Source organism: Armigeres subalbatus, chromosome 1 (genome assembly GCF_024139115.2).
Source record: "Armigeres subalbatus isolate Guangzhou_Male chromosome 1, GZ_Asu_2, whole genome shotgun sequence".
Lineage (NCBI taxonomy): Eukaryota > Metazoa > Arthropoda > Insecta > Diptera > Culicidae > Armigeres > Armigeres subalbatus.
The window spans coordinates 277,588,735-277,616,504 of record NC_085139.1 but is presented as its reverse complement, the minus strand read 5'-3'; the positions used below and the strand labels follow the sequence as shown (position 1 = coordinate 277,616,504).

Here is a 27,770-nt window from a genome sequence, read left to right as displayed (position 1 = left end):
CGTATTTCGACCACAACTGTGTGGTCGTCTTCAGTGTCTTGTACTTGACTCGACTTATCGAGTCGAGTCAAGTACAAGACACTGAAGACGACCACACAGTTGTGGTCGAAATACGTATCTGCAAAGATAACGAAAATTAACTGGTGGAATTAAATGGACAGTACTTAATTCGTCTTAGACGGTTTAAAAATAAATTGTAAAAAGTTAGAAGTGAGAAGAAATAAGTATGAAGTGAGAAGTATGAATTGAGAAGTGAAAAGTGAGAGGTCAGAAGTTAGAAGTGATAAGTTTGAGAAATGAGAGATGAAAAGTTCTTTTTTATGTATATTATAATTTCAATCTTTATTTCTTCTCATCGTTCCTTCTACCTCCTTCCTGATTTCCTTGAGAAGTTCACAGTGAAAAATTTGTGAAGCAAGAACTACGAAGTGAGAAGTGAAAAGTGAAAAGTGTGGAAGATAAAAAGTAAGAAGTGCTGACTTCTAGCATTTCATTTCTCACTTCTCACTATTCATTTCGAGCATCTCATTCCTCACTTCACTTGATAAGGAAATCAATTTTAACTATTGGGCCAAACGGCATTCAGTCAAGTAACCCTAAACCATATTTCTACATGTTATGAAAATTGTTTGATATTTTGGAAAAAAAATATAAATGTGTTCTCTATCGCGATACCTCTCTAATTCGATGGTCCCTTCAGTATCGAGTAAGGGATAGTTCACTGTATTACTTAAAGCAAGAATAATAAGAAGTAAGAAGGCCCAACGGAAGTTCCCGAATCGACATAGGTTCCGGAGGCTTCAAGTTACCGACCAATATACATTCCAGACACGATCTTACTCCCTCCATTATCATCAGCTTCATTATCGACATTCGGCTACCATACTTTGGTTCGAATACGTTGCTTTGTCCTCTCAATCCCAGGATGACCAATATGGGCCAGCTTTAGCACACGTTTACGTAGACTTAGTGGAATCACAATTCGATCACTTATCATTACGATATCGTTCACAACACTAATTTCCTCTCGAAACGGCAAATACTGCTTTACTTTTTCCATCCATCGACCAGTGTTCAACGCTTCCTTAACGGCGGCGAGCTCGTTGTCGTTTATAGTTTCCTTGATTTGTTCTTCGATTTTGATCGTCTACATTGGAACATTCTGCAAACCTCGGTAGCCTTGACAATGAATCGGCGATGTTAGGTTTTGCAGAGATGTGAGCGATTTTATATTTGAAAGATTGAAACCGCAAATCCCATAAATCAATTCTTGGACACTGTTTACGTTTAGAGCCGAATATCACCTTCGATGGTTCGTGATCGGCTACCAACACAATCCATCGTTGCCAACATAAATGCCAAAGCTTCTCGTTCACTCTGTTCATAAGCTATCTCCGCCGCAGACAAACCCTCGCTCTCTTCACTTCTTCTAGCAGATTACCCTCTTCATTCCTCTCCTGTAACAATACCGCCCCAATTTTCACGTCGTAGGGTAAGACCGAATAAGCTGCTGATTTCCACCATTTCCGGATTACGGACACGCCGAATGGCATCCACTTTTTCCTCGGCTAGATTTATCCCTTCGCTGCTCAAACGGTGTCTCATAAACGTCGCCAAACGTTAACCAAACTAACATTTCTCCTAATTAATTTTTATATCGTATTCCTAAAGCCAGACGATCAAGGGCGGTTTTCAGTACTTGGGCGTGCTCTTCTTTGTTGCGTTCAAATGCTAGAATATTTTCGATGAAAACTTTGATTTTTTGTTTCCAAAAATAACGGGCTTGTAACGCAAATGATCGCCCTGGATTTCATATTGTCGGCGTAGCACCGAACCGAACTTTCTTCCGAAGATTTATCTGTAAAACTAATTGATGCGTTGTTTAGCGCATCTTTAGGCGAATCCAGCGCACTACTTCCGAAGTTGGGTAAGTTGCCTGTATCTGGAGAAAGATCCAACTTCGGTATAAAAAGCGTAATAACTTTGTTCCGGATAGACAATATTTGCAGCTATGCTGATGTGGAATAGTGTAATCAAAGATGTGTAGCGGATGGCGTCGCGCATGTCCACACACATTCGTATGTCTTTGACATTGTCAGCCTTTGGTCGAACAACTAAGCGGGATATCCATGGAGAGTCACGAGGAGCCGGCTCAATGATGTCCATGTTTAACAGTTTCTTCAGTTCTGTCTCTACTATTGGCTGAATTTTTTTTTGAGTTTTTTTCGACTTTCAGAATTTCCCCCTCTAGTGGCGACCGTGTTTTCCAGAAGATTTGCGCCCTTATCCTTCACGACGTAAACCTTGTCACTGAGATTTTTTTTTGTCTTCATTATTGAGACTTTCAGCTGACAGAAGATTCTTAGGTTGGTATTTCAGCGATTCCCACATGTCAGCGCTTATCACATCGGCCCGGCACCAGATTCGATCGTCCAATTGAGACGCACTTCATCTACTTTACACCATAATATATCGCTGTTGTTGGGATTAATCGCGAATACATTGTTGACAGTTTCGTCATCCGGGTCATCTTCCGACAAGATTACAACACTGTCGGAATCATCAGTTGCTACTTGCCGTCATTTTTTCTTGCTTCACCTTTCCAAATTGTTGCTTTTCCGGGAGCCACTTATGTTTGTTTTGCAACATCGTCTGAATTGTCCGAGTAGGTAACGCTTTTCACACTTTTTATCTCTAGTAGGACACTCATCATCATAACCATAGTCTTCTAAATGAATTTTTTATTTCGCAATACGGTTGTTCTTTCGTCGCTGTTGGTTGTTTTGGCATATTTTCCAGAGAACGGCATTTCTCTACAGATTGTGCCAGTGTCATGTTTCCCTTAGTAATGATCTTTAACCGCAACTCGTCCGAGTTCCTTTTCTGGAAATCTGTTCATTGATGTTATCCATACCATACTTGACAAAGGCTCCTTGCTCCCACAAACGAAGGACGAATTTCTCGATCGATTCTTCTGGACCTTGTTCGAGATATGGCTACCCATTTGAGTGGGAGGAAGTAATGATCGACTAATTTGACTGATTACCCGAGTAAAGCTTGAGAGCAAAACGATAACTCGTTTTGATGTTGTGAAATCGCCGAATATGATTACTTTATTTGATATCCATTTGGTAAAAAGATATCAATTTCGTAATCATATTCGGCGATTTCACAACATCAAAACGAGTTATCGTTTTGCTCTCAAGCTTTGCTCGGGTTTATTGCTCCTTTCTGTTTTGTTACCATCCCCATATAATATTGCCAGCAACATTTTAAAATGCAATGTTACAGTATTTGTCTATCTAATGTCATTTGAAATGCCCTTCGACAGTAAATGTTTACTTTTGGTTTGCAGTTTTATAAACAATTCATCATCTGAGGTATTCAGATATTCTTAACCATTGAGTCAGTATCGTGACTCCTTGTTTCATATTATCTTTAGATTCACCGTTGTTTGCAGTCCTGCAAATTTTCGAAAGCCAAAAAAGCCATGGACTATTCCCGTTCTTCCAACTTAATCTGGACATTATTTGTTTAGCAAACCCACCGTCTGCTATCATTCACCATTCCCACTTACCTTGATCGCACTCGTCAATATCCTCGGAACAGTCAATCCCTTTGTAGCCCAACGCACAGGAGCACGTGAACGATCCGTTGATCGGGCTGGTATCACAGATGGCATCCGCGTGACACGGATTCGAAGTGCACGCATCGTCAAGATGACACAGCAGTCCGGTCTTGCCGGGCGTACACCGGCAGTAGAAGCTACCGACACCGTCAATACAGGTGGCCCCATTGAAGCATGCTGCGTCCACACAATCGTCGATATTGTTGCTACAATCTGGGCCGTTCCAGCCATTCACGCAAATACAGTTGTACCCGCCGTGGGTGTTGGTACAGGTGGCACCGTTCTTGCAGATCGTCGGCTGCTGAACGCACTCGTCCACGTCCGTGTCGCAGTAATCGCCGGTGAAGCTCGGCGGACACTTGCAGTGATACGCGTTGACCCCGTCCACGCAAGTGCCACCGTTTTGGCACATATTGCCCGGGCAGTCGTCGATGTTCTCCTCGCAGTTTTTACCTTGGAAGCCTGTTTGTTGAAAAAGAGAGAGAGAAAGGGAAAATGTTTCAATGGGGGTGAACACCTGTTGTTATCAATGACGAGCAATCCGGTTTTAACGGAATCACTCAGAAAGGACGAACCGTTCAAGATAGCGAACGATGACAGTAGTGTGAGGGTACCGACGGATCGAACGACAAAAGGTGCAAAAAGTTAATGTTCGGTAGCGCTCCTCGGATTGAATTGGACATTGTTCGGATTGACCTCAACGGGCGGTGCAGGTCACCCACTCTCGGTTGCACATCGGGCAACAACGACGAGGGTGACTAATGCAACATAATCATACCAACCGTGATCGCGAAGATTCTCTATAACCGCACCAGTAGAGCCCATCAATTCGGAACCGATCGCGGACTTGTTTTTACAGCCCGAGGGGCCCTTTTTCATCGATTCCTTTTTGAAACCCTTTCTTTGGGTTTGGTGTGTAAACACGCTCGCGTCCATGGCATGAGAAGGCGATCGAGACACGAGAGGGTCGCAAGACCTGGACGTCTTTGACGACGACGACGACGACGTCGTCTTGTGGTTTTTGCAATCTCTCTGTTTTCCCTTTGCCATGCATTACATACGTTTACTATCCCGTCTGTACCCGCGACGGTCACCCACCGCATCCTTCGTCGATCATGTCATATGGAGAGGAACGTTCCAATGGCTTGGTGGTTCGCCAGTGTGCGACACACGAATGTAGACGTCGAATAAGGAAGGGTCGCAACCCATTTTTTGTCCTATCAAGTAGGGAAATGTGGCGGGCGACTGATGTCTGGAATTTCAGTTTTATTTTGAAATCGTATTTTCTAAATGTTCAACGACGACTAGTAGATGAAATAATTAGTTTTTTTCAGGTCTCCTGATTATAAGTAACAACGTAGTACCTAACATTCATAATATTCAGCAGTTTACAACCGTTTACAAAACTTCGAAAATCTTTCATGACGCCTCATCCATTTTTTTTATGTTTTAGAAGAGGATGATCAAATATCGCGCTACATCTAGAGCAAAATCCTTGTTATTCCTTCTTGATACAACGGAAAATTGTTTTGGACGGAAAACGGCGAATAACCTTTATGCGCTCTGCGCCCGTACACTTTCCCACGGTTTCATATCTGTTTATAGAGGAAGTCTCCGTTCTTGCTTTCTCGTTCCCTCAACTGCGATCACATCGCAGTTGATCGCTCTCTCGCTCTCCAAACTGCCTATATGTACAGCATGCCACGCCAAAAAGCAGAGTCGGGCTGTGATCGCATGAGCGGAAAAAAAATTCAACCACCGACTGCTAAAGGCATCACCGACCGATACCCAAGGATCGACTCGACTCGGCGAGTGCAGGACACTGGATGCATTTGGTATTGTCGATCGCTCTGCGCTGCACACGTGCTTCCGTATTTGCTGCGGATGATTGGTGTTGGTGCACCATCGCAGCAGCCCGAGCACGTGTGGTTGCTTTGGGTTGCGTTGCCATGGAGGCCCAGTTTTAGCAGCCCTGAGAAATAAAATTGTTTACTGTCGGAGCGATTGTGGTGGTATCGAAAGGAAAGCAGACGAAGCGAAACCGACTGAGTCAAGAATGTCGGGTTCAATCTGTCAAAATGGGAAGATATTGGCACGAAAAGGCTAATTTGTTGCATGAATGCGGGGATTTTTTCATTGACTCCAGACTTGAAAAAAAATGCAGGATTGCAAAAGAAACAGTTTTGAATTTACCAAATCCGATTGCAATCTACTTTCTCGCACACGCGTTTCTCGGTCCAACTTATAGACCAGTCCGGTTTAAGTAGAATCAATAAAAACACAACGACTAAAGTGAATAGTCAAACGACGAACGGGTTGCAGTCGAAGACGTGATTCCATTTCACATTAATTAAAATGCAGTCCAAATAGCGCAATTCATGAGAGCTTAGACAAACTCAGGTGATCTCTAGAGTCGGAGTCGGTGGCCAGGGAACGGTGTAGGAATTTTTAATGCGATTTGTTGGTAATTTTCGTTGATTACTTCTTCCCTCGTTGTAGCCTCTTTTCCAGCATTACTTCGGTCATTTTTACCTTCGCAGCCATTCATTTATCCACTTGAGGAGAGCAACAGTGTGTAATGATGGCTTTTCTTTCACGCGGTAGGTTGTTTCATTCATTCAATAAACGACGACTGCGCTGCGGTGGACGGCACCGCACGGCAATGCAATACCGACCGAGCAGAGATAACAAAAAACGCTCCTCCGCCTGTCGGTGTGGTCGGCCCGGCATCATCGCCCGACGACGGCCCGGCGGGATTCGCGTGTGAGCGATGAATGATCGAGCGTGAGTAAGTGAGGTTAAGTAGTAGTTAGTGCTCGGTGCAAAGGGTACGTGTTTTAGGTTATGCGATCGCGCGCCGCGCCGCTGCAAATGAGATGAATGCTGTTTGCTAATCTACATGAAAAGTCAGCGTTGTTGCACAAAATAGCATGATTGTTGCGTTTGGTTTCACCTGTAAATAGGCTGGAAATGGGGTTCACGGACTGACGACACCGATCGCATGCTTACGATGATCACGAGATGATCGCAGAGTTCTTTAAGCGTAATGGATACGATGTTTGGACAGTACACATTGCAAATCTTTACGAAGCGATCGATTTCATTAACGAGGCTGGATTAATGACATGATTAGTCCAAGTACTTGTAGTAAGGATGGGTCTTAAGGCATTTATGAATATTATTCTACCAAATAGTATTTGCAGTTTCATGGGAATTCATCGACTCATAATTTTATGCATAATCTCCAAAGTATGTAAACAATTCAGTATGACTTCTGAACACATTAATCGAATTCAGCAAATATTAGGACACTTTTTTTTATAACTTCAGCAGACGATTATAGATGAGGTGGAAACAGTCATCGAGAAAAGAGGAAGGAGTGTGGTTGGTGAAGAGTGCGAGGTTATGCATTAGTATGTTAAGCAATAATAACGCTAGACATAATGTTTGTCAGGTATATTGGACGTTAGACATAATTTAAATTTTCCAGTCTATAGTTCTAGACCAACATTTGAAAAGGGCGTAACAGCCAAAATTTATTCTCTCTGATACTTCGTCTACTTATAAAGCTATACATGTGGACGAAGAATCAGAAGGAATAAATTTTGGCTGTTACGCCCTTTTCAAATGTTGGTCTAGAGTTCATCTGAAGTTCTTTAAGATTGTACAACTCTCCGAAATCTGATTGCCCGAATTCCTAAAAAAGTAGCAAATCCTCGACAATAATATTTTCTAGAAAATAACATTTCTTCAAAACGGACTAACGAATATGACATTTCCTTGAAAATTACCCCTGAAGCGAGTAACATAAAGTAATTGCCATAGCCATTGCCCGGAATAAGGTAATGGTGGGATTAATCACTTCCTTACGAATAGGCGTTCTCCCGGAACAAGCCAATGATGGATGTGGTTACTTCTTTAAAAGTAGGCATTTTCGCGGGAATAAGGCGATGGTGGGTTTGATCCCTTCTTCAAAAATCAAACAATGTTTTCAAAAGTGAAGTCTGTCTGTCATGTCAAATGATGAAGTATCTATAAAAAAATATAATTATCGTGTTGACCAATTGGTTTTAGCATTTTCAAATTGTAAAAATAAAACCTGCGAATCAAAATGGCAAAAGGAAATGCAGCACTTATTTCAGTCACCGCGATTTTTTCCCGGCACTTTTCAAATCACATCGGCATATCCTTCCAAAACAAAATTTCTCTCAATTTTTCAGTCCCCCGTTCTCTCAATAGCTCTTTACACAGTAGAAAACAGATTTGCATTAGGGAATTCGCACAAATTTGTGGCTGGAACAATTCTAGACTACTGTATGAGAATAGGATCACTTCCATCCTTTACCACAGGTATTGATTTGGATATATTTTACGCACTTTCTAACAGTAGAAATCTGTTCTGGCCACGTCCGTGTGAATGCTAAGAAAGGGGAAGGATGGTTATAGTTTGATAGCTACTGAAGAAAGGTGCAAAGTTCTTAATGACCTCTCATAGGTGCCACGGGAGGTTTTATAATTGTTAGTGTAACAGGTATTAGACAGGTATTCGGTGGAACGTAAAACACAGAACGAACTAAGATTGATATACACAGTAGGAAAGGTATGAGCCTGGAATTGAAGTCAAGACCTCCAAATTGTAATGCAGAAGTGATAGTCACTAAACCATCGAGCTTGTCCTTTGAACGGTAGAAAATAGACAGAAACAAAATAATATCAGACCACTGAAATATGATTTCAAATAAATACTACTTGATTCGTGTGATTTTTTTATGAACAATCCAAAACAATGTTTTTAAATTGTAAGAATCAGAAATAAACGGAAAGCGTCGACGTATTAGCTGTTGTTTCGATGACAGTTTATTTTCACATTGATAAAACTTCAGAAAAATCTGGCAGCATGATGCAGCCAGATATGGTGATTAAATGAGGTGCTTCTTTTCTTAGTAAGACGAAGTACGATTTTCAGCCTTCATTTTCATGATGAAATAAACTAAGAACTTTTTAAGCATGTAGCTTGAACACGATACGGAATTTTATTCTGTTTCAAACGTCATAACTTACTAACACGTGCTAAAGTTTGACAGCCTTGATGTCCAGCTCAAAATAACAACGAGCAGCTTAAAACAATGTAGCGAGATCAAGTGAATGGTATGGTAGTGGTATTTGACGGTATGTATGAAGAATTTGTTAATTTTAGCCTCTTCCGATATTTTTGAACTTCTGCTCTTTCGATGGCTTTTCCTGCGTTCTAACTCTTTATTAAGTTGTTCCAAAACACAATTGAGGAAAATGAAAAAAATCCTTTTTGAATATTTTTTCGTGAGCTATTGTTTTAGCTTCTACATACTAATTTAGTTTTAGGTTCTAGTAATTTAGTTTATACTGAATTTTCGAGAATAAGGCCGTCACAAATTTTTAATTAAAATTATGTCCTACTGGTCTCTAAAAAGTCAAGGGGAGGGGGATAATCTATCTTCTATTTACATCTATATAAATCAAAATAAGTTAAGTTTCCCTTCCTGACGTTTTAACTCAGGAACGGGTTGACCGATTTGCAAAATTTCCGCCCTAATCGATTCGTCTTGGGATCCGTAAGGTTTATATTAAAAAAAAAACTTGATGACGCGCGGTGCTCGCTGCAAACGATAGCGTATCAACGGCAGTTGAAGTGCTAGGGCTAAATGGACTACAACGAAGGGAGCGCTGGTTAGCGCATTGAGATTTAGACTGCCAGTTAAGTCTCAATTACGGTTCTGGCAGGCGCGTTAAAGGTTGTGTGTTTTGGTATATTGTTATATTGTGTATTGCGAGGGTTGACAGCCGAGTCATTCTACTCCCTTAGTAGAGCAGAGTGAAACCGACTCGAAACGGCGGGTGTGCTAATGGCAAGGCTGCCTTACGTCCCATAAAACTTGTGGCACGCTGTCCAATCCTGCTGCCTGGTTGGTGACCAGACAGAAGTAGTCTCGGATGAACTCCCTGACTAACGCCGATCTGGCTCTGAACACGAGAGTGTCAACCCACGCATGGCCTCCCTGCTTGCTCGCAAGCATAGCCAACCATGAGATCACAGAGGCGACTACTTCAGTTGAATTCGATGGCAGCTGCAAGGGGGACCCATGAGCTATGTCAAGTACTCCAGTTCCCAGAGGTAAGGGCCGACAAAGAGAGGAACGCCGACGTTCTTAAGACCATGCGAGGTGCCGAAAAGCTTTCGACACTGGATGAGGACGTGCGAAGCGTCAGACGCACCAAGGCAGGTGAACTGATCTTGGTGCTGAAGCGTGAAGCAAAGGCGAGCGGTACCGCCTATAAGAGGTTGGTCCAGGAGGTCCTGGGTAAGGGAGTGGAAGTGATGTTCCTGGGCACCGAGGTGACCCTCCGGTGTAAACAGCTGGACAAAGTCACCGAGACAGAGGACCTCATTTCATCGTTAAAGTTGCAGTGCGATATATAAGTCGAGCGGTCTTCTATTCGTCTTAGAGGTGGGCCCTTTGGGACGCAAATAGCTTGGTTCAAGTTACCGGTTGCGGACGCCAAAAAGGTCCTGGCGGTCGGGAAACTGAAGGTTGGATGGTCAATAAGCCCAGTAAGCATATTCCGGCCACCTTTAGTCGAAAAGTGTTTTGGGTGCTTCGAATCTGGTCACAAGTCATGGGAGTGCAAGGGGCCGGACCGAAGATCCCTGTGTCGTCGTTGTGGAGAGGAGGGACATTTTGCGCAGGCCTGTGATAAAACACCAAGGTGCCTTATCTGCGCTAGTAGGAAGCAAGCCCGTAACCATGTTATGGGTGGACCTTCTTGTCCCTTCGGTGGTGGCAATAAGAAATCACCGTGCGGGTAGCACAGCTGAATCTTAACCATTGTGCTACTGCCTAGCAGCTGCTGTGGCAGTCGGTCTCTGAGTCAGAGACCGACGTCGCTATTCTTGCAGGTCCGTACCGTGTTCCTGCCAATAACGGAAACTGGGTCGCGGACGACTCCAAGATGGCGGCGATCTACACAACGGGCCGGTTCCCGGTCCAAGAGGTCGTACACACACCTGTCGAAGGTGTCGCCATAGCTAAGATCAACGGGTTGTTCTATTGTAGCTGCTATGCCCCACCACGGTGAGCAATTCACCCGGATGGTCGATAGGCTATCGTCCGACCTTGTAGGTCGGAAGCCGGTTGTCATAGCGGGGGACTTCAATGCTTGGGCGGTGGAGTAGGGATGCCACTGCACCAATCAGAGAGGTCAAGCTTTGTTAGAGGCTCTAGCAAAGTTGGAGGTCGTGTTAGCCAATGACGGCTCAACCAGCACTTTCCGTAGGAATGGGGTGGAGTCGTTCATTGATGTTACGTTCTGTAGCCCCAGCCTAGCCGGGGGACTGAACTGGAGAGTCGACGAGGGCTACACCCACAGCGATCACCTAGCCATCCGCTACATGATCAGCTGTGGTATGCAGCAACCGAGGTTGAGGAAACCCCGTCAGGTCCGTGAGTGGAAGGCCCAAAGCTTCGACAGCGAAGTTTTCACCGCGGCGCTGGGACTGAAGGGTCCCACCGACAGTCTTACAGGAGATGCACTGACAGCTGTCCTCTCACGTGCGTGCGATGCCAGCATGCAGATGAGGGCACCACCGAGGAAAGGTATACTTCCAGCATACTGGTGGAGTGCAGCAATTACAGACCTTCGGTCAACCTGCCTTAGGGCTAGGCGAAGGATGCAGAGAGCTCGCTCTGAGCAGCTGAGGGATGAACGCCGCTTGACGTTCAAAGCTGCGAAGTTGGCCCTTAACAAGGCCATCAGTAGTAGTAAAAGGAATTGTTTTGACAACCTATGCCTGAACGCCAATGCTAATCCTTGGGGCGATGCCTACAGGATAGTAATGACGAAGACCAGAGGGTGGCTGGCGCCTCTCGAACGGTCGCCGGAAAGGTTGAATCGTATTATCGAGGTTCGTTTCCCGCCCCATGCTACGAGCCCTTGGCCACCTCCAGCACCGCAGAACGCGAGTGCTGAAGTGGCTGAAGTGGCAGCGGTGACGAACGAAGAGTTGCTTGCGGTGGCCCGAACTCTTGATACGAACAAAGCTCCGGGCCCGACGGAGTGCCAAACCTCGCTCTGAAGGCAGCGATCATGGCTAACCCTGACATGTTCAGGTCAGCCATGCAGAGATGCCTCGATGAGCGCAGTTTCCCCGATAGGTGGAAGAGACAGAAGCTGGTGCTGTTGCCGAAGCCCGGGAAACCACCAGGTGACCCATCGGAGTACAGACCAATCTGCCTACTGGACACCACAGGGAAGTTGCTTGAGAGGATTATCCTCAACAGGCTGACGTACACCGAAGGTACGATCGGCCTGTCAAGCAATCAGTTTGGGTTTCGTAAGGGTAGGTCCACGGTGGATGCTATAAACTCGGTTGTGAAAACTGCGGAAGTAGCGATACAACGCAATCGGAGGGGAACTCGATTCTGTACGATTGTGACGTTCGACGACAAGAACGCATTCAACAGCGCAAGCTGGGATGCCATCGCGCTCTCGTTACTCCGGTTGGGCATTCCGGTGGGCCTGTACAACTTTTTGGAAAGCTATTTCCAGAATTGCGTACTCTTATACGAGACCGATGAAGGGGAGGATAATGCTCCTATCACCACAGGAGTCCCTCAGGGATCTATCCTGGGCCCGGTGCTATGGAACACTATGAACGACAGTGTTTTAAGACTGAAGTTCCTCCCAGGTGTTAAGATCGTTGGCTTCGCCGACGACATAACGCTGGAGGTTTACGGAGAGTCGATTGTTGAGGTGAAACTAACGGCGGCCCACGCGATCGTTATAGTAGAGCAGCGGTTCTCAACCTGGAGTACATGTACCCCTGGGGGTACCTTTGCTAACCTCAGGGGGTACCTTGGACAACATTGCGTAATGGCGGATGTATTAGAATTCCAAAAAAAAATTATCGATAAAAATTTTATAATTGTTTTTTTTTTATATCAAAACTTTGTAAACATCCCGCATAATTACGAACCATTAATGAACTGCATATCATAGTATTTTGAACCATCTTGTAAATCCTGTTTAAGGGCTGTTGGACTAAAGATCAGAAAAAAATTTCAAGTGCAATCTACCTGATCGAAACAAAAAATTGAATAATAAAATAAGAATACTTCTGAACTAAAATCTTGGATTTAAAGATTCGGAAACCTTAGTTTAACGTTTTTTCCATGCGTAACGCGTAAGGAAACCCTCTTTCCATGCAAGTCGTAAGCCTGCTTTGAAGTCAATAGGCTCGGAAGCCTACTTTCAAGTCAAGAGGTTCGGAAGCCTCCTGTCAAGTCAAGATGTTCGGACGCCTCCTTTCAAGTCAAGAGGTTCAGAAGCAGTCTCCTTTCAAGACAAGACGGTCAGAAACCTCCTTTCAATTTGCCCGAAAGCCTCCCTTCGAGAGGCCCGGAAGCCTCCTTTCAAGAGCCCCGGAAGCCTCCTTTCAAGAGGCCCGGAAGCCTCCTTTCAAGAGGTCCGGAAGCCTCCTTTCAAGAGGCCCGGAAGCCTCCTTTCAAGAGGCCCGGAAGCCTCCTTTCAAGAGGCCCGGAAGCCTCCTTTCAAGAGGCCCGGAAGCCTCCTTTCAAGAGGCCCGGAAGCCTCCTTTCAAGAGGCCCGGAAGCCTCCTTTCAATAGGCCTGAAGCCTCCTTTCAATAGGCCTGAAGCCTCTTTTCAAGAGGCCCGGAAGCCTCCTTTCAAGAGGCCCGGAAGCCTCCTTTCAAGAGGCCCGGAAGCCTCCTTTCAAGAGGCCCGAAGCCCCCTTTCAAGAGGCCCGGAAGCCTCCTTTCAAGAGGCCCGAAGCCTCCCTTCAAGAGGCCCGGAAGCCTCCTTTCAAGAGGCCCGGAAGCCTCCTTTCAAGAGGCCCGGAAGCCTCCTTTCAAGAGGCCCGGAAGCCTCCTTTCAAGAGGCCCGCCCAAGTAACAATTTTCATGCTTGTTAGATTTATTTAATTCTTATAGCGGATTTATGACAGTAGTCGCCATGGCTAGTTGCTCATATTTATTGGCGATCTTATTGCTGTCAATAAACCTCTAATAAATCTGCTCGAAAAGCTTCAAACGTCAAATGCCGAATGGCCTTGTTAGCAGCTCTACAGTTGTAACGAAGAGCATAATAAGTCCAATTTTCAAAGCTTGATCAAAGCCATAATTTTGGGTCGTAATGTGGTCAAATGAATAACCCCAATAAGAATATTTACATTGCAAAGGGTTTATAACGGTGTTTAATAAGAGCAACATTTTTCTGATCGAAATCTATGATGGCCATATTGGAAATGGAGAACCATCTTCAAGTCAGTGAAATTTATCACTGGAATTTATGATTAGACGGTGTTTTCGCCGCAAAAGACACGTTTTTGGTAAAAGATATAAAAAACAAACATATTTGGGTGTAATATCAATTAATTTAGTGAAGATTTACGTTATTGATGTTATAATAATTTTAAATTCATTGCCCAAAACTATATTATTTTGCGGGCGCGTAGTGCTTAATCTCATTTTTGCACTAGCTTTCACCATGAAATCGAGCGCGCACCTCATTTCCATGAAAGTACATTGGAAAAAAAAACTTGAAAAAGTATTATTTTGTTGTCATCCTCATCATGATTTTCATCAACACTTTAGTTTGTTATTATTTGTTTGCAAGATTTTGCTTCTCTTTTTCCAAAGCAACATTTTTGACAGCTGCAGCAGCCAAATTCCCTTTTTTGCGGGCGGCTTGAAACGGATTTTTATATACTCTTTTAAGAGATTTATAGTGGTAATCTAGAGAGGGCCATATGGACATATCTTACTCTTATAGTGGTCATCAGAAGGTAATCCTGTTGTAATGGGTTTTATTGTCAGTTCTTGTAATTCGATCTTGAAAACCATTCCTAGAGCGGAATAAAACTTGAAATGTTACTTGGGCGGAAGCCTCCTTTCAAGAGGCCCGGAAGCCTCCTTTCAAGAGGTCCGGAAGCCTCCTTTCAAGAGGCCCGGAAGCCTCCTTTCAAGAGACCCGGAAGCCTCCTTTCAAGAGGCCCGGAAGCCTCCTTTCAAGAGGCCCGGAAGCCTCCTTTCAAGAGGCCCGGAAGCCTCCTTTCAAGAGGCCCGGAAGCCTCCTTTCAAGAGGCTCGGAAGCCTCCTTCCACGGGGCCCTGCACCCTCCTTTCAAGAGGCCCGGAAGCCTCCTTTCAAGAGGCCCGGAAGCCTCCTTTCAAGAGGCCCGGAAGCCTCCTTTCAAGAGGCCCGGAAGCCTCCTTTCAAGAGGCCCTGAAGCCTCCTTTCAAGAGGCCAGAAGCCTCCTTTCAAGAGGCCCGGAAGCCTCCTTTCAAGAGGCCCGAAGCCTCCTTTCAAGAGGCCCGGAAGCCTCCTTTCAAGAGGCCCGGAAGCCTCCTTTCAAGAGGCCCGGAAGCCTCCTTTCAAGAGGCCCGGAAGCCTCCTTTCAAGAGGCCCGGAAGCCTCCTTTCAAGAGGCCCGGAAGCCTCCTTTCAAGAGGCTGGAAGCCTCCTTTCAAGAGGCTAGAAGCCTTCATTCAAAAGGCTCGGAAGCCTTCATTCAAAAGGCTCGGAAGCCTCCTTCCAAAAGGCGCGGAAGCCTCCTTTCAAGAGGCTCGGAAGCCTCCTTTCAAGGGGGCTCGGAAGCCTCCTTTCAAGAGGCTCGGAAGCCTCCTTTCAAGAGGCTCGGAAGCCTCCTTTCAAGAGGCCCGGAAGCCTCCTTTCAAGAGGCCCGGAGCCTCATTTCAAGAGGCCCGGAAGCCTCCTTTCAAGAGGCCCGGAACCTCCTTTCAAGAGGCCCGGAGCCTCCTTTCAAGAGGCCCGGAGCCTCCTTTCAAGAGGCCCGGAAGCCTCCTTTCAAGAGGCCCGGAAGCCTCCTTTCAAGAGGCCCGGAAGCCTCCTTTCAAGAGGCCCGGAAGCCTCCTTTCAAGAGGCCCGGAAGCCTCCTTTCAAGAGGCCCGGAAGCCTCCTTTCAAGAGGCCCGGAAGCCTCCCTTCAAGAGGCCCGGAAGCCTCCTTTCAAGAGGCCCGGAAGCCTCCTTTCAAGAGGCCCGGAAGCCTCCTTTCAAGAGGCCTGGAAGCCTCCTTTCAAGAGGCCTGGAAGCCTCCTTTCAAGAGGCCCGGAAGCCTTCTTTCAAGAGGCCCGGAAGCCTCCTTTCAAGAGGCCCGGAAGCCTTCTTTAAAGAGGCCCGGAAGCCTTCTTTCAAGAGGCCCGGAAGCCTCCTTTCAAGAGGCCCGGCAGCCTCCTTTTAAGAGGCTCGGAAGCCTCCAAACAGTTCAGAAAGTATTGTAGAAAGTTTGATGTGTAAACTTAATTTGAAATGGAAAGTATCACGGAATAATGAAAATTTCAGATAACTTTTTGGAGCGGAATATTTCCCGTTAGTTTTCAGGTCCTTTTGCCGGATATCTTCTGAGGTACGCTTATTTTCATTTATAGCGAAAAAAATAGGGGGTACCTCGATGAAAGCAAAAGTTCGAAGGGGTACCTCTCAATAAAAAGGTTGAGAACCGCTGTAGTAGAGGAATGGATGAGCTCAAGGCAGCTGGGGCTAACTCATCACAAAACGGAGTTGGTTGTTGTTAACAACCGTAAGTCGGTACAGGAAGCAGTGGTTCGAGTGGGCGACTGTGAGATCATTTCCACGCGGGAGGTGAAGCTCCTCGGAGTGCTGATCGACGATAGACTGAACTTCGGCAGTCATGTAGATTACGCCTCCAGGAGATAGCTAGGGGGTGCGCTCCAGCAGACGCAGGTTATTAGCTGGGGTTGCAGTATCTATCCTTAGATACGGCGGCCCAGCTTGGGCCTCAGCGCTTAGCGTCGAACGTAACCTGCAGAAGCTGGAGAGTGTACACAGGCTAGCGTGCCTCAGAGTGATAAGTGCCTACCGCACGGTATCACGGGATGCAGCTTGTGTGATTGCGTGTATGTTACCCATTGGACTAGTCATACGGGAAGACGAGGAGAGTTTCTACACGCGTGGAACCAGAGGAGCCCGTAAAGCCATCAGAGTCACCTCGACTATCAAGTGGCAACGGGACTAAGATAACTCTTCTGAGGGTAGGTGGACCCATCGGCTGATCCCTAGCGTATCAAGATGGGTTAATAGGAGGCATGGGGAAGTTCACTTCCATCTGACACAGTTCCTGTCAGGCCATGGCTGCTTTAGGTGGTACCTACATAGGTTTGGCCATACGGACTCTCCCGTCTGCCCGGACTGCCCAGAGGTCGACGAAACTGCCGAGCACGTACTATTCGTATGTCCTCGTTTCGTCGTTGTGAGGAGCGGAATGCTTGAGGTGTGCGGGAGGGACACTACTCCGGATAATCTTATCCAGAGGATGTGTCAAGAGGTTGAAAAGTGGAACGCGGTCTCGGCCGCTACCACTTAGATTGTCAGCATCTTGCAGCGCAATTGGCGCGCCGAGCAGCAATCGGATATCGCCGACTAGTGGGTGGCTGGTCCGGAGGGTGAGGTACCAGCGGGTAGTTAGGCAAGTAGTAGTGGAACTAGTGGGTAGCTAGTTACGAGGTAGAGGAACTAGTAGGTAGCTAGTTGAGATTTGAAGATAGTGGGTAGCTAGTATGTGGGCGTGCGTAGCCGCACGGACCCCTCCCAGAAGTAATGCCACAAGACTGTTCCGGGGAGACTCAGGGTCTGTGAACAGGGTGGTTTTAGCGGGTCGGCAGTAGCTAAACCCCGTTCGCCGGTAGCCCACCGGTGTCTTGATGCAGATTTCCACCCTACTGAAAAAAAATATGACATTTGCAACACAAAAACCCGGGAAAAGCTGGGTATGTATCGCTAGCAAGAAATGAATATAAAAAAAATTAAAAAAATCTCCTCGGATTTGTTAAAGAATGTTTTGAAATGCTCAAAATTCCCCTAATTTTTTTTGTTGCCCCCTCAAAATATTATTTTTGGGCATAAAAAAATCGAGGGTGGGAGACATGATTGTTTTTAAACATTTGTATCGGCCTAACTTTAAAATTATATTTCCTGAGAAATCTGGTTAATAATATGATTGTGGGATTTGAATAATCCATAATAATGCGATGTCAACGGGGATTCCGAAATTGCGGATAGAGCCGTTTTCTGCTCTGAAGCGAGTGGAGGGATAATTTGAAATCACTCCCATAAGCAAAATTATTTTGCAGTTACTTGGTTGTCAAATATTTCCCGCTCTTAGAATTTTTCTTGCCATGCAGCCTGTGGACGCACAAATACGCGAGACTCTACATGACTACATTCCTGCTCCAATCACCTGCTGAATCTCGTAAAATTTCGTAACGATTGCTTTTTAGTTGCATTCCTACTAATTTTCACTCGAAATATAATGTGAAAATATTTGTTACAAAGAATACAAAACTCAAACTAAGTTTATTTTCTATTTTATCCCCAAATAATAACAAAACTTCTCAATATAAGATCAAAAACGAACATAACCACAATCTTCAATGTTTGGCTCCGACACAATAGAAGATTTTGGCTTCAATTTGACAACCAAATCGATTCTATTTGCACCACCCAGGTTTTCACTAAGTTGGACAAAACAACAACAAAGTGGACAGACGTTAAACTCGAACAAATCCGAAGCGCTTGCGCCACGTGTGATCGATTGGCCAACTAATGATTATTCAAATTGATCAGTAAATCAGTGAACGATGAAAATTTCACGAGTGTTATGTCTGTTTGCCTGTGCCATACCAACTTTACGTTAAAGCAGTGGCGTCGCGTGACCTCACTTTTTGCCTGTGCACTGATACGAAAAACGATAATTTTGATATTTTTACAGTTCAAACGAAAAATAAAATTATCAGAGTCGTTTAAGCTAATCAAAATCTAGTGATTCGATGCATATCCGCACAAAAATTCCTCTAAATTAAATCCAGTGCACAGGTAGATTGAAGTTAGGGAAACGCCACTGCGTTAAAGAAAACATTAAAAAAGCTAATCCGAAGTTTCAAATTAATAAATTTTCTTATGAATCTTATAAAAACTCATACATTTTCTTATGACGAAATTTCAAAAGGAAATCTTGTGATGGTCTACGACCAATTTGCTCAGTGTATGAAAATCGGCATAATTCGATCAATTCAATTACAGCTGCTACGGTAATTGCCACGGATTATTATCGCTATAAATATTAACGGGATCGATCACGTAAATCACTGCAAATTCCCTCAGGAACATGTGTCGTGTACGAGTCCCAATGCTAAACGTAACTCATTTTGGTTTATTGAACTAAATACCGTTGCCGCCAATTCCGAAGAACTACAGTTCTGCCGATCAATCCAAATGCCGCCGCCGACGGGCGCCGAAAACCGGCGATCTTACCGCGCGTCGTCGTTGCGATCATTTGATTGATCATAATTGCTTCGTAGGTAGCTGGCAGTTGTGGAAATCAGCAGCAGCAGGTTCCACCAATCTGTGGAGCTTCGGTAATAACGGTAATTGATATGACCCGATTGAACCGCGATCGGTAGCGGTAGCGGTAGCAGCAGTAGTCGCCACGGAGGATGATCAACAAAGTAAGCAGAGGCCTGGGGGTCAAAATTTTTGCGCGTCGCCGATCGCCCAATTATTTCACGCGGTCGATCGCCGCCGAATCGAATGTAGATTCGATTGCGCAGCGATTGATCGCGGCGGCGCGCACGGTGATTATCAATCGCGACATAATTTTCGCTGTAGGTGATTGTTTTTCGTTACGGTACCGCCGCTCAGTGACATTTCGCAACTATGGCCGACAACAGCGGTAGCGGTAGTGATAAGCTCGGCACCTCTGTCAGCAGTCAGTGCGGCGTTAATATCGGTAACCGGTTGCATGGATCGGCGCAGTCAGCAACACCTAAATTGCAGGTTCAATTTTCGGAACAGGCAAACAGCGACGGAAACGGAATTTAATCTTGTTTTATGCTTTTTGGAGTACGCGCACGTATTTACTTGCACCATTCCGCAAAAGGCAGACGAAAATCAAAGTAGCTGCACTCTGTCGATCAGGAGCGCAGCGGGGCACCATAAAGATAAGTACGGTTGCAGTTATTTTAATTTTATTAAGATTCAAAAGTAATTTTCGGATGTTTCTTTTTTCGGGGTTCGGCGCAGGTTGAAGGAGAACGAGTTTATTGCAATCGTGGAGTTCGGCGGTTGGACCCACTAGCCGAAACCGTAAACTTTCGCAGCTTACGGTTTGACCTGCCGTACTTCGTTGCTCTTGTTGTGTGTTTTTTTCGCATGTTTGCGCAATATCGGTTCTGTCGTTCGGGCTCTTTTGGGACTGTCAGGGTCTCGGTTCTCCGTCGTGTAATACATAAATTACGGTAACGACTTGTTTGCTGTCCCGTAAGCCAGGGTCGAATGAGGTAGTTTACGATCGGGATTATAAACTACGGTCACCGTGCGATCGCAATCGTTCGACGAAATTTTATCGCTCATTTTCAGAAAGAATCAAATTGGACCGGACAATCGCGTTACCTGAATCGGTTACCGAAATTCGTTTGAAACAGGTCGCGTTCTCATGTGAATGTAGCAACCTGAGTTGGCTAATGGCCATTCACAAAACTCCCCGAAATGCGCAAAACGTGCCAAGAATTGCAATGTATGTGCGGTCATAAAATAGTTCAAATAACATGTAAACCCATCCATCACGTTACAATCAACTGAGCCGAGGGGGCACCGGATGCTCGCGCAGCTCTATAAAATAACTACAATATATTCCGGCCACGTGACAATCAAAGTAGGCTTGCGAGAGTGCGATAACACGACGCTCGACAGAGCCAAACCAAAGCAGGCAGGCGCGGCGGCGCGCTTTTGGGGCTAATTTTGTGTGAACGAGCAACAACGACGACGATGATGAGGTTTAATGTTGCGCGCGCGGGTGCTTCCATTCATGAAATTGATAGCTCAATGATGCGAACAACAAGGCGCGCGATGAACGATGATGGAATGCGCAACGCGCCAAAGGAAGGAGGAAGCATTCTAATTCAGTTGCGTCGGGCCGCGTGGTTCCGCATTTCGCCGCACCGCGGCGTGCGCTTTGTGGTGCAGTTGCGGCGGTGTGAGAAACTGCTGAATGGGATGTTGATTTTTGTGTGCTTTTACTCCGGGGCTCCAGTGCACACACGTGGGTGAATATTGGAGTGTAGGGAAACAGATGCGAGCAGGGTGATGGAGCGCGATGAATCACGATAATTCGGATGCTTGCCGCAATACAGACAAGCACCATCGTTGCACAGGTTTTATCCATCGATCATCTCGTCAAGGAAGCGGATTGAAGCCATTTGGATGTGCGGGCAGAATGTTATTTTAAAACCCCAGATTAATCCACCTAGCGGCAAGGGTGCCTTTCTCGTGCATCATAAAATGTATTGAAAAAATGTCATTAGTAAAGTTAAAAAAGCACTTTAGGGGGATAGATCGCATGTTTTATATCATTTTGCATGTTTTTACATTAATTAATACACATTGCCACAACCACTGAATTTTTTTTTCGTATTTGGTTTTTTTTCCTTTGAGATAAAACTATCAAAAGTTGTTTTTTGGAGTAACCCAATAGCCTTTTAGTATAGCTTAGTTTTACGAGAAAGGCAGAAATGTGTGAAATTAATATAAATTAAGTACGACATCTGAACGTTTGAAAGCACGCTTATGGATTTCAAACATCGGTTCAACTCATTCCAACAACATGCATCTTTTATGTGAAATTTGGTTGGTTTCAATATTAACAAACTTCTTTGGATCCGTTAGTTAGATTCCTCGTATTCCGGAACGTTAACTTTTTCAAATTCTCGTTTATTGGCTTACCAGCAACAACAATGATTCAAATTTATGAAACCTTTCCGAAGCCTTACCACACCTCAATTACAATCGCTCTTGTGCTGTTGCGCTGCTGCAATCCCATTCCGACGACGGACAAACACTTTTGTTCGCAATTCCATCTCCTCGTCCATTATTCTACCTTCTTCGCCTGCCGAGTCGACATGCCAATCCATTTTCCCGTCCAAGATCCATTCCGTTTCCTCACCAACATGCTATTTTTATTTTTTGGACCGGACCCTTTGCTGTCGCGCTCGATGCGGATCGCAGTTTCGATTTGGATCGCAGAATGGCCCCGGGTAATCACGGTCCCGCAATATTTCGTTATTGTTATTATTATTTTCCATTTCGCCGCAGCAACAGCGCAGCGGCGGGCTTGAAATGCCCGACCCGCCCGGAGGCAAGATAAATGAATGATTATTGTGTAGGGTCCTAGTCCGGTTCAATCCGAGCTCGACTCGACCGGCCACCTCCACGCGGTGGAATGGATGGATCAATGTCGTTGTGGTCCGCGCGGACCAAATGACCGAACCGACGACGGTTCATAGTACTAAGTAGGTCGATCTAGTTTTCGAGTCGTACGTGAGGGCGGGAGTGCCGTGAAACGATATACGGCACAGGAAGATACGACCCATAATTAATGACCCTTTCGCCACGTCGTTATTCGATCCATGATGGCAAGATTGATCGTCGTGATCGCGAAGAGGCTCACATCGAGCAAGTAGGAGGCGGAGCAGGCGAATGGAACCGTGTGGTCACTTTCCATTTGGCGATTTCACGGCGTTGAGAGCTCGATACAAGTTGCCAAGCGACCGTGATTTGACATAAAATAAACTACGATAAAGCATGCCATGTTTGAGGCGGCTGTCCGGTGTGTAGAAAATATTGAGGTACTTTATTAATTATGAACCGTGCCGCTTTTCCGATGGGAAATGACCAAGGGGCTTACATGGACGATGCGATATTTCTGCATGCACGGGCTGTTCTCTAGAGAACATTCTACTCCCTCCGTTCCTGAAGAACAAGACGTCAAAGCAAACTGGTGGAAAATTATCACACACAGAACTACAAGCCGATCATGTCGAGTTTTTCCTCTGGGAGGATTCCATTGTCCAGTTGCTGGTGCACTGCCATGTTGGAATTCGCTGGATTGCCAAACTTCCCGTAGGCTAGGTCGTGCAGGATCCCATTCGGGAGAACATGATCGCTCCCGGATTACGAAACGATCGTGTTCCGTTACGTAATTGCCCATAGCACCCTGTGGCTGTCACGTGCACCCGAATTGGGATTGTGAGAATCGAGCCACCAGAAACCCGCTAGATCAAGTTCTCACCATCGAGGGAATTTACCGTTATTAGACGGGATCAAGATGTGACAACAAAGTACCTCTACACACTCGGCGACAAGAAAGGTGTTAATCAGACAAGTGAAACCGTACAAAGGTGAGATGCGCTGAAAAATGAACCTTTTCACAAAAGCATCACTTCATCATCATCAGGTGGGTAGCTTGCTTGCAACCAACAACAATGAGATTCTTGTGTTCGGGTTCGAGTACCGCCACCACCGCCACCGCTATTGAGGCAGAGACACATTGTATCATGCGTTGCTTGGCCTCCGTGGATCAGTGGATGCCGCCGCCACTACTGGCTCGTGAGCAACAGTCATTTTAATGAGCCTGATAGAATTCTAATAATGATTGCATAAATCTGTCAATCTTCAATGGAGAGAAACAGCGACAGTGAAAGCTTGTTACTGCGTTATTCGTAGTAGGCCGTGCACGTGCGTGTGGAAAATGCGAAACATGTGCTCAACGGGATGAGAACAAGCATAGTATTTCTCGAAGCTTAATGACCAATTAAAGGAGCTAATGATTTGAAACTATACTATACTAAAGCATCACTTAACTATTTGCTGTCTGATTAATGTTTAAAAAATAATAATCTTACCTGGCGGACATTTGCATTCGTAGTTAAACTTTGTCGACTGCTTGCAAGTGCCTCCATTTTGACACGGCGACGGCGAACACGGGATGTAGTGCGATTCACAGTTTTTTCCAGTGTATCCGGGTTCACACATGCATCTGAAATAAGAAGAAAGCAGGAGTGAAAATCAATGCGATTAGAATGCGATAAAATTGACTGAATAAGGCGAAAATGAAAGCCACTGCAGTTGTAGTCGTCGTCCTTTAGTGGTCGTCATCGGGTCGGTCGGGGCCTGTCAATGCGACACACCACGACCACGCACCGTCCAAGAGTAAGACAACGTCGTTCAAGTGTCCAACTGGTCCAGGGCGAACGAAGATAATCAGATCATTTGCTGCCACCTTCGCGCTAGAGCAGCTGCTGCTGCACACGACGAACTGTCAAGGAGCAGTAATAAGCGAGGTGTCGAACAAATAAGTTTCGTGATTTTATCGCCGCCTGATGCCAACAACTGCATCGCTTTAAAATGCCAACCGATCTCCGTACAAGGTGGCAGATTTGAAAATTTGCATATCGATTTCAAATTTCCCGATCTTTTCGAAAACGATCTTCGCTGCCTAAATGGTGTTGATCGACCGCGCCATCGCTCCCACAGAAGCACCCGTAATGCCATTATGCTATTAGGCCAAAACAAATTCATTTCCTTTCTTTCAGTAGGCCATTTGTCGGAAACTGCGTCACTGCTCGTGCACTGGGAGCAGGCCTTTACCGCGAGATAAAACAAAAATATAAAACGGGATCGAGCTGTCAAAAATCCAATCCAAGCAGGCTATGCTGTGAACGCCATAAATGCTATCGTCCAACGACGCTAACGACATCATTAGCCGGTAATAGTTGCCTGAATATAATTTACATTCCTAAATAGTTCTTCGCCGTTGCGGCTGCACATCACCGTTCGTAACCCGAGCGGAGTGAGTGGAGCTTTGGAATGGACCCAGTCCACAAAAACCACCAAAATCACAATCGTTTATTGCTATATGCATGTTTTCGCTCTACATCGCTATCCTCACAATTTTCTTCAGTGAGCCCCAAACAAAAAAATCATCCATCAGCATCAACAGCGCTAATGTTTGTTGTCGTTTTTACTAGAGGCAGCCATAATCGCCCCCATGGTTGTTCGAACGATCGTTGGGCCTGACGACGAGTAGCGGGATCGAAGCGGATAAAATTACACAAATTTTACCGGTTTTCCAGTTTGACCACCTCGGGTAATATTTATTCACGTTGGGGCTGAGAGCTGAATATGGTATTAAAAAATTGATAGGTTTTTGCTCTTCTGCGCGAACGATTGTGGGGCGGGGAAGCGGTTTCGGATTACAAAACTCCCCGCAGGTCAGTCGCAGCAGGTTGTTGAAAGTACAACAAAGTATAGGACGGTGATTTTTGGAGAACATGGGGGTAGATCCGTCTTGATCCTGTTCAGTTTGACTGTTGTCCCACCCGGAATGATCGACGCGGAGTGTTCTTTCATACGGTTGAATTACTTGCAAGGAAGGAATAGGAGACGGGGAAATTGAAGGATCGGAACGTAACTTCCTTTTAAACTTGTTTGCAGGAATTAGAGCATTGTTATATGTCGGTCTAATTCCTCACATGATCGTATCGAATTTTAACAAAACAGTTCAGCTCAATCTGGAAGCGGAGAAAAGCAAATCCTTTGCAAGGGTGGTATGCAGACCTAAGGATTAGGCTACTAAATGGTGAATTGACATCTGAGAAGGGATGCCCAACAAAGCTCTGGGTCTCATAATTCCAATCTCACACTTCCACGGATTTTCCGATGACAATCGACCACCGCCTAAGGGTTGCGTACTTAACCGGTAGTTTATTGCAGGTTGAAGCAGCCTGTTTTCAAATGACTTACCACACACTTAGTTTTAAGTTCTGCAGCTCGGCAAAAATCCGCACAGCCGTGCGCCAGTAAAATGAAAAACTAATATCCCGGCAAAAATGACGTTTGTAAACTGATTTCCGGCAAATTATTTGCTGATTTTCAGCAACTTTGACATAAATCTTGGCAAAACCATGTTTGCTGAGGCACGGCTGTGCGAATCTCGGTAAAAGTTAAACATTTTGCTGATGTCCCGGTAAAAAAATAAGTGTGCATTAAGTCATTTAGCAAAAAAATACCATTTGGCCGAAATGGTCGTTTAGCAAAAAGGTCCATTCGACCGAGATCGTGACTTGGCCAAAAATATCGTTGAGCCGAACAAGTCATATGGCCGGAAATATCGTTTGGCCGAAAAAATAGGCCATTGGTCGAAATAGTCGTTTGGCAAAAAGAGTCATTTGACAAAATATGTCATTTGGCCGAACGGACACGGTCGAAAATGTCGTTAAGCCAAATGGATCGTACATCGCAATTGTCGTTTTCTGAACGTGTTATACGTATAACTAAAAATATCGTCTGGCCGAATCGAACCGATGAATATGAGTGAGTAATAAAAATTGAGAAGAGCGAGATGAGAAATGAACGGATTATCATTTCACACTTTTCAGTTTCACTGCGAAAAGCGAGAAGTGCGAAATGAGAATTTAGAAGTAAGAAATATTCTTCTCACTTCTCGCAGTGAGAAGTGAGACGTATCACTAATTCCTCATTTCTCGCAGTGAGTAGTGAGAAGTAAGAAATAAGAGGTGAAAGTAAGACGTTTCACTTCTCACTGTGAAGAATGAGAAGTGCGAAGTGAGACGTCTAATTTCTCATAACCGGTTTAGCAAACGACATTTACGACCGTATGACCCGTTCGGCCAAATTATATTTCCAGCCAAATGCCCCTTTCTGCCAATCGACCATTGTCCCAAACGACTTTTTCGGCCAAATGACCAGTTTTCGATCGTAAGTCACTTTCGGTCTAATAACATTTTCGGTCAAATTATTTTTAGTGTAATAACTATTTCGGCCAAACTGTCAATTCGGTGGAAGAGAATTCGCCAAGATGGCATTCGGCCGTATTATTTTCGGCCAAACGAGCCTTCCTGCTTTTAGTGTAGCTTGATGCTTTTGAAGCCTACATTCATTCGAACCTCGATCATCGGCCAACAGGGAAGAGAAGAGATCGTCACTAGCAGTTGATTGGGTTGATGGTACAATAAGGGCGACTTTTTTTCACACCATTTCTTACTAACAACAATGATCATTGTTTAACGGATCGGAGCTACAGAGTCAGTCTCGGTCTCAGTAAGTCTGATCTGATGTCATTTGGTAATCATCGGTAATCAAAACTTACCGATCACGTCATGATCAGTTCGCCAAAACCAATTCAAAGAAGGTCACCCGATACGAGTCCAAATGTTATCTACGTATCTTTTAAGTATCTTCAAGTAATGGTCTATTTAGTTTGTTATAGTTTTGCGCTACGCTCCCAGTGATATGCAGGGATAAACCCCTTTCGCCGAGAGGGACATATGGTCGCTAAAGTTGTGTGACAGAATATGTCATTTTGCCTAAAATTCCGTTTGGTTGAAATCGTCGTTTGATAGAGAAGGTCATTTGGTCGAAAATGTTCGGACGAATGTCATATGAACCAAAATGTGGATTGTCCGAACAGGTCATGTGGACGAAAATATCGATTAGCCGGAAATGTCGATTAGCCGAAAATGTCGTTTAGTCGAATAGGTACCTAAGTCGAAAATGTCGTTCGACCAAAATGATCCTTTGGTGACCAGATTTAGTCGCGTTCAAGTTGCTTCAACCAGATTTGTTTGACTGGTGCTGCTCGGGCGTTTCACTTTTCACAAATGTTTTTTCACTTCCCATTTTTCACTTTTTACAGTGAGAAGTAAGAAATTACGAGCGAGAAGTGAGATGTTTCTCACTTCTCACTCATCGTGTCTAACTTCTTACTTCACATTTCTCACTTTTCGAAATGAGGAATGAGGAATGAGAAGCGAGAAACGAGATTTCTCACTCCTTATTACTCCTTTTAAGAGGCTCGGAAGCCTCCTCAGAAGCCTCTTTTCAAGCGGCTCGGAAGCCTCCTTTCAAGAGGCTCGGAAGCCTCCTTTCAAGCGATTCGGAAACCTCCTTTCAAGAGGCACGGAAGCCTCCTTTCAAGAGGCTCGGAAGCTTCCATTCAAGCGGCTCGGAAGCTTCCTTTCAAGCGGCTCGGAAGCCTCCTTTCAAGAGGCTCGGAAGCTTCCTTTCAAGCGGCTCGGAAGCCTCCTTTCAAGAGGCTCGGAAGCCTCCTTTCAAGAGGCTCGGAAGCCTCCTTTCAAGAGACTCGGAAGCCTCCTTTCAAGAGGCCCGGAAGCCTCCTTTCAAGAGGCCCGGAAGCCTCCTTTCAAGAGGCCCGGAAGCCTCCTTTCAAGAGGCCCGGAAGCCTCCTTTCAAGAGGCCC

General features: G+C 45.2%; 1 protein-coding gene across 1 annotated transcript in view; it reads right to left on the bottom strand.

Moving 5' to 3' along the window:
• Nucleotides 1-27,770, bottom strand: part of LOC134207629 (neurogenic locus Notch protein) — a 214,674-nt gene that overhangs the window by 41,655 nt on the left and 145,249 nt on the right. The window contains exons 5-6 of the mRNA XM_062683369.1: nt 23,395-23,528; nt 3,578-4,090 (exon numbers count right to left, since the gene is read on the bottom strand). Coding sequence (XP_062539353.1) covers nt 3,578-4,090; nt 23,395-23,528 — 647 coding nt within the window. The remainder of the gene's footprint in view (nt 1-3,577; nt 4,091-23,394; nt 23,529-27,770) is intronic.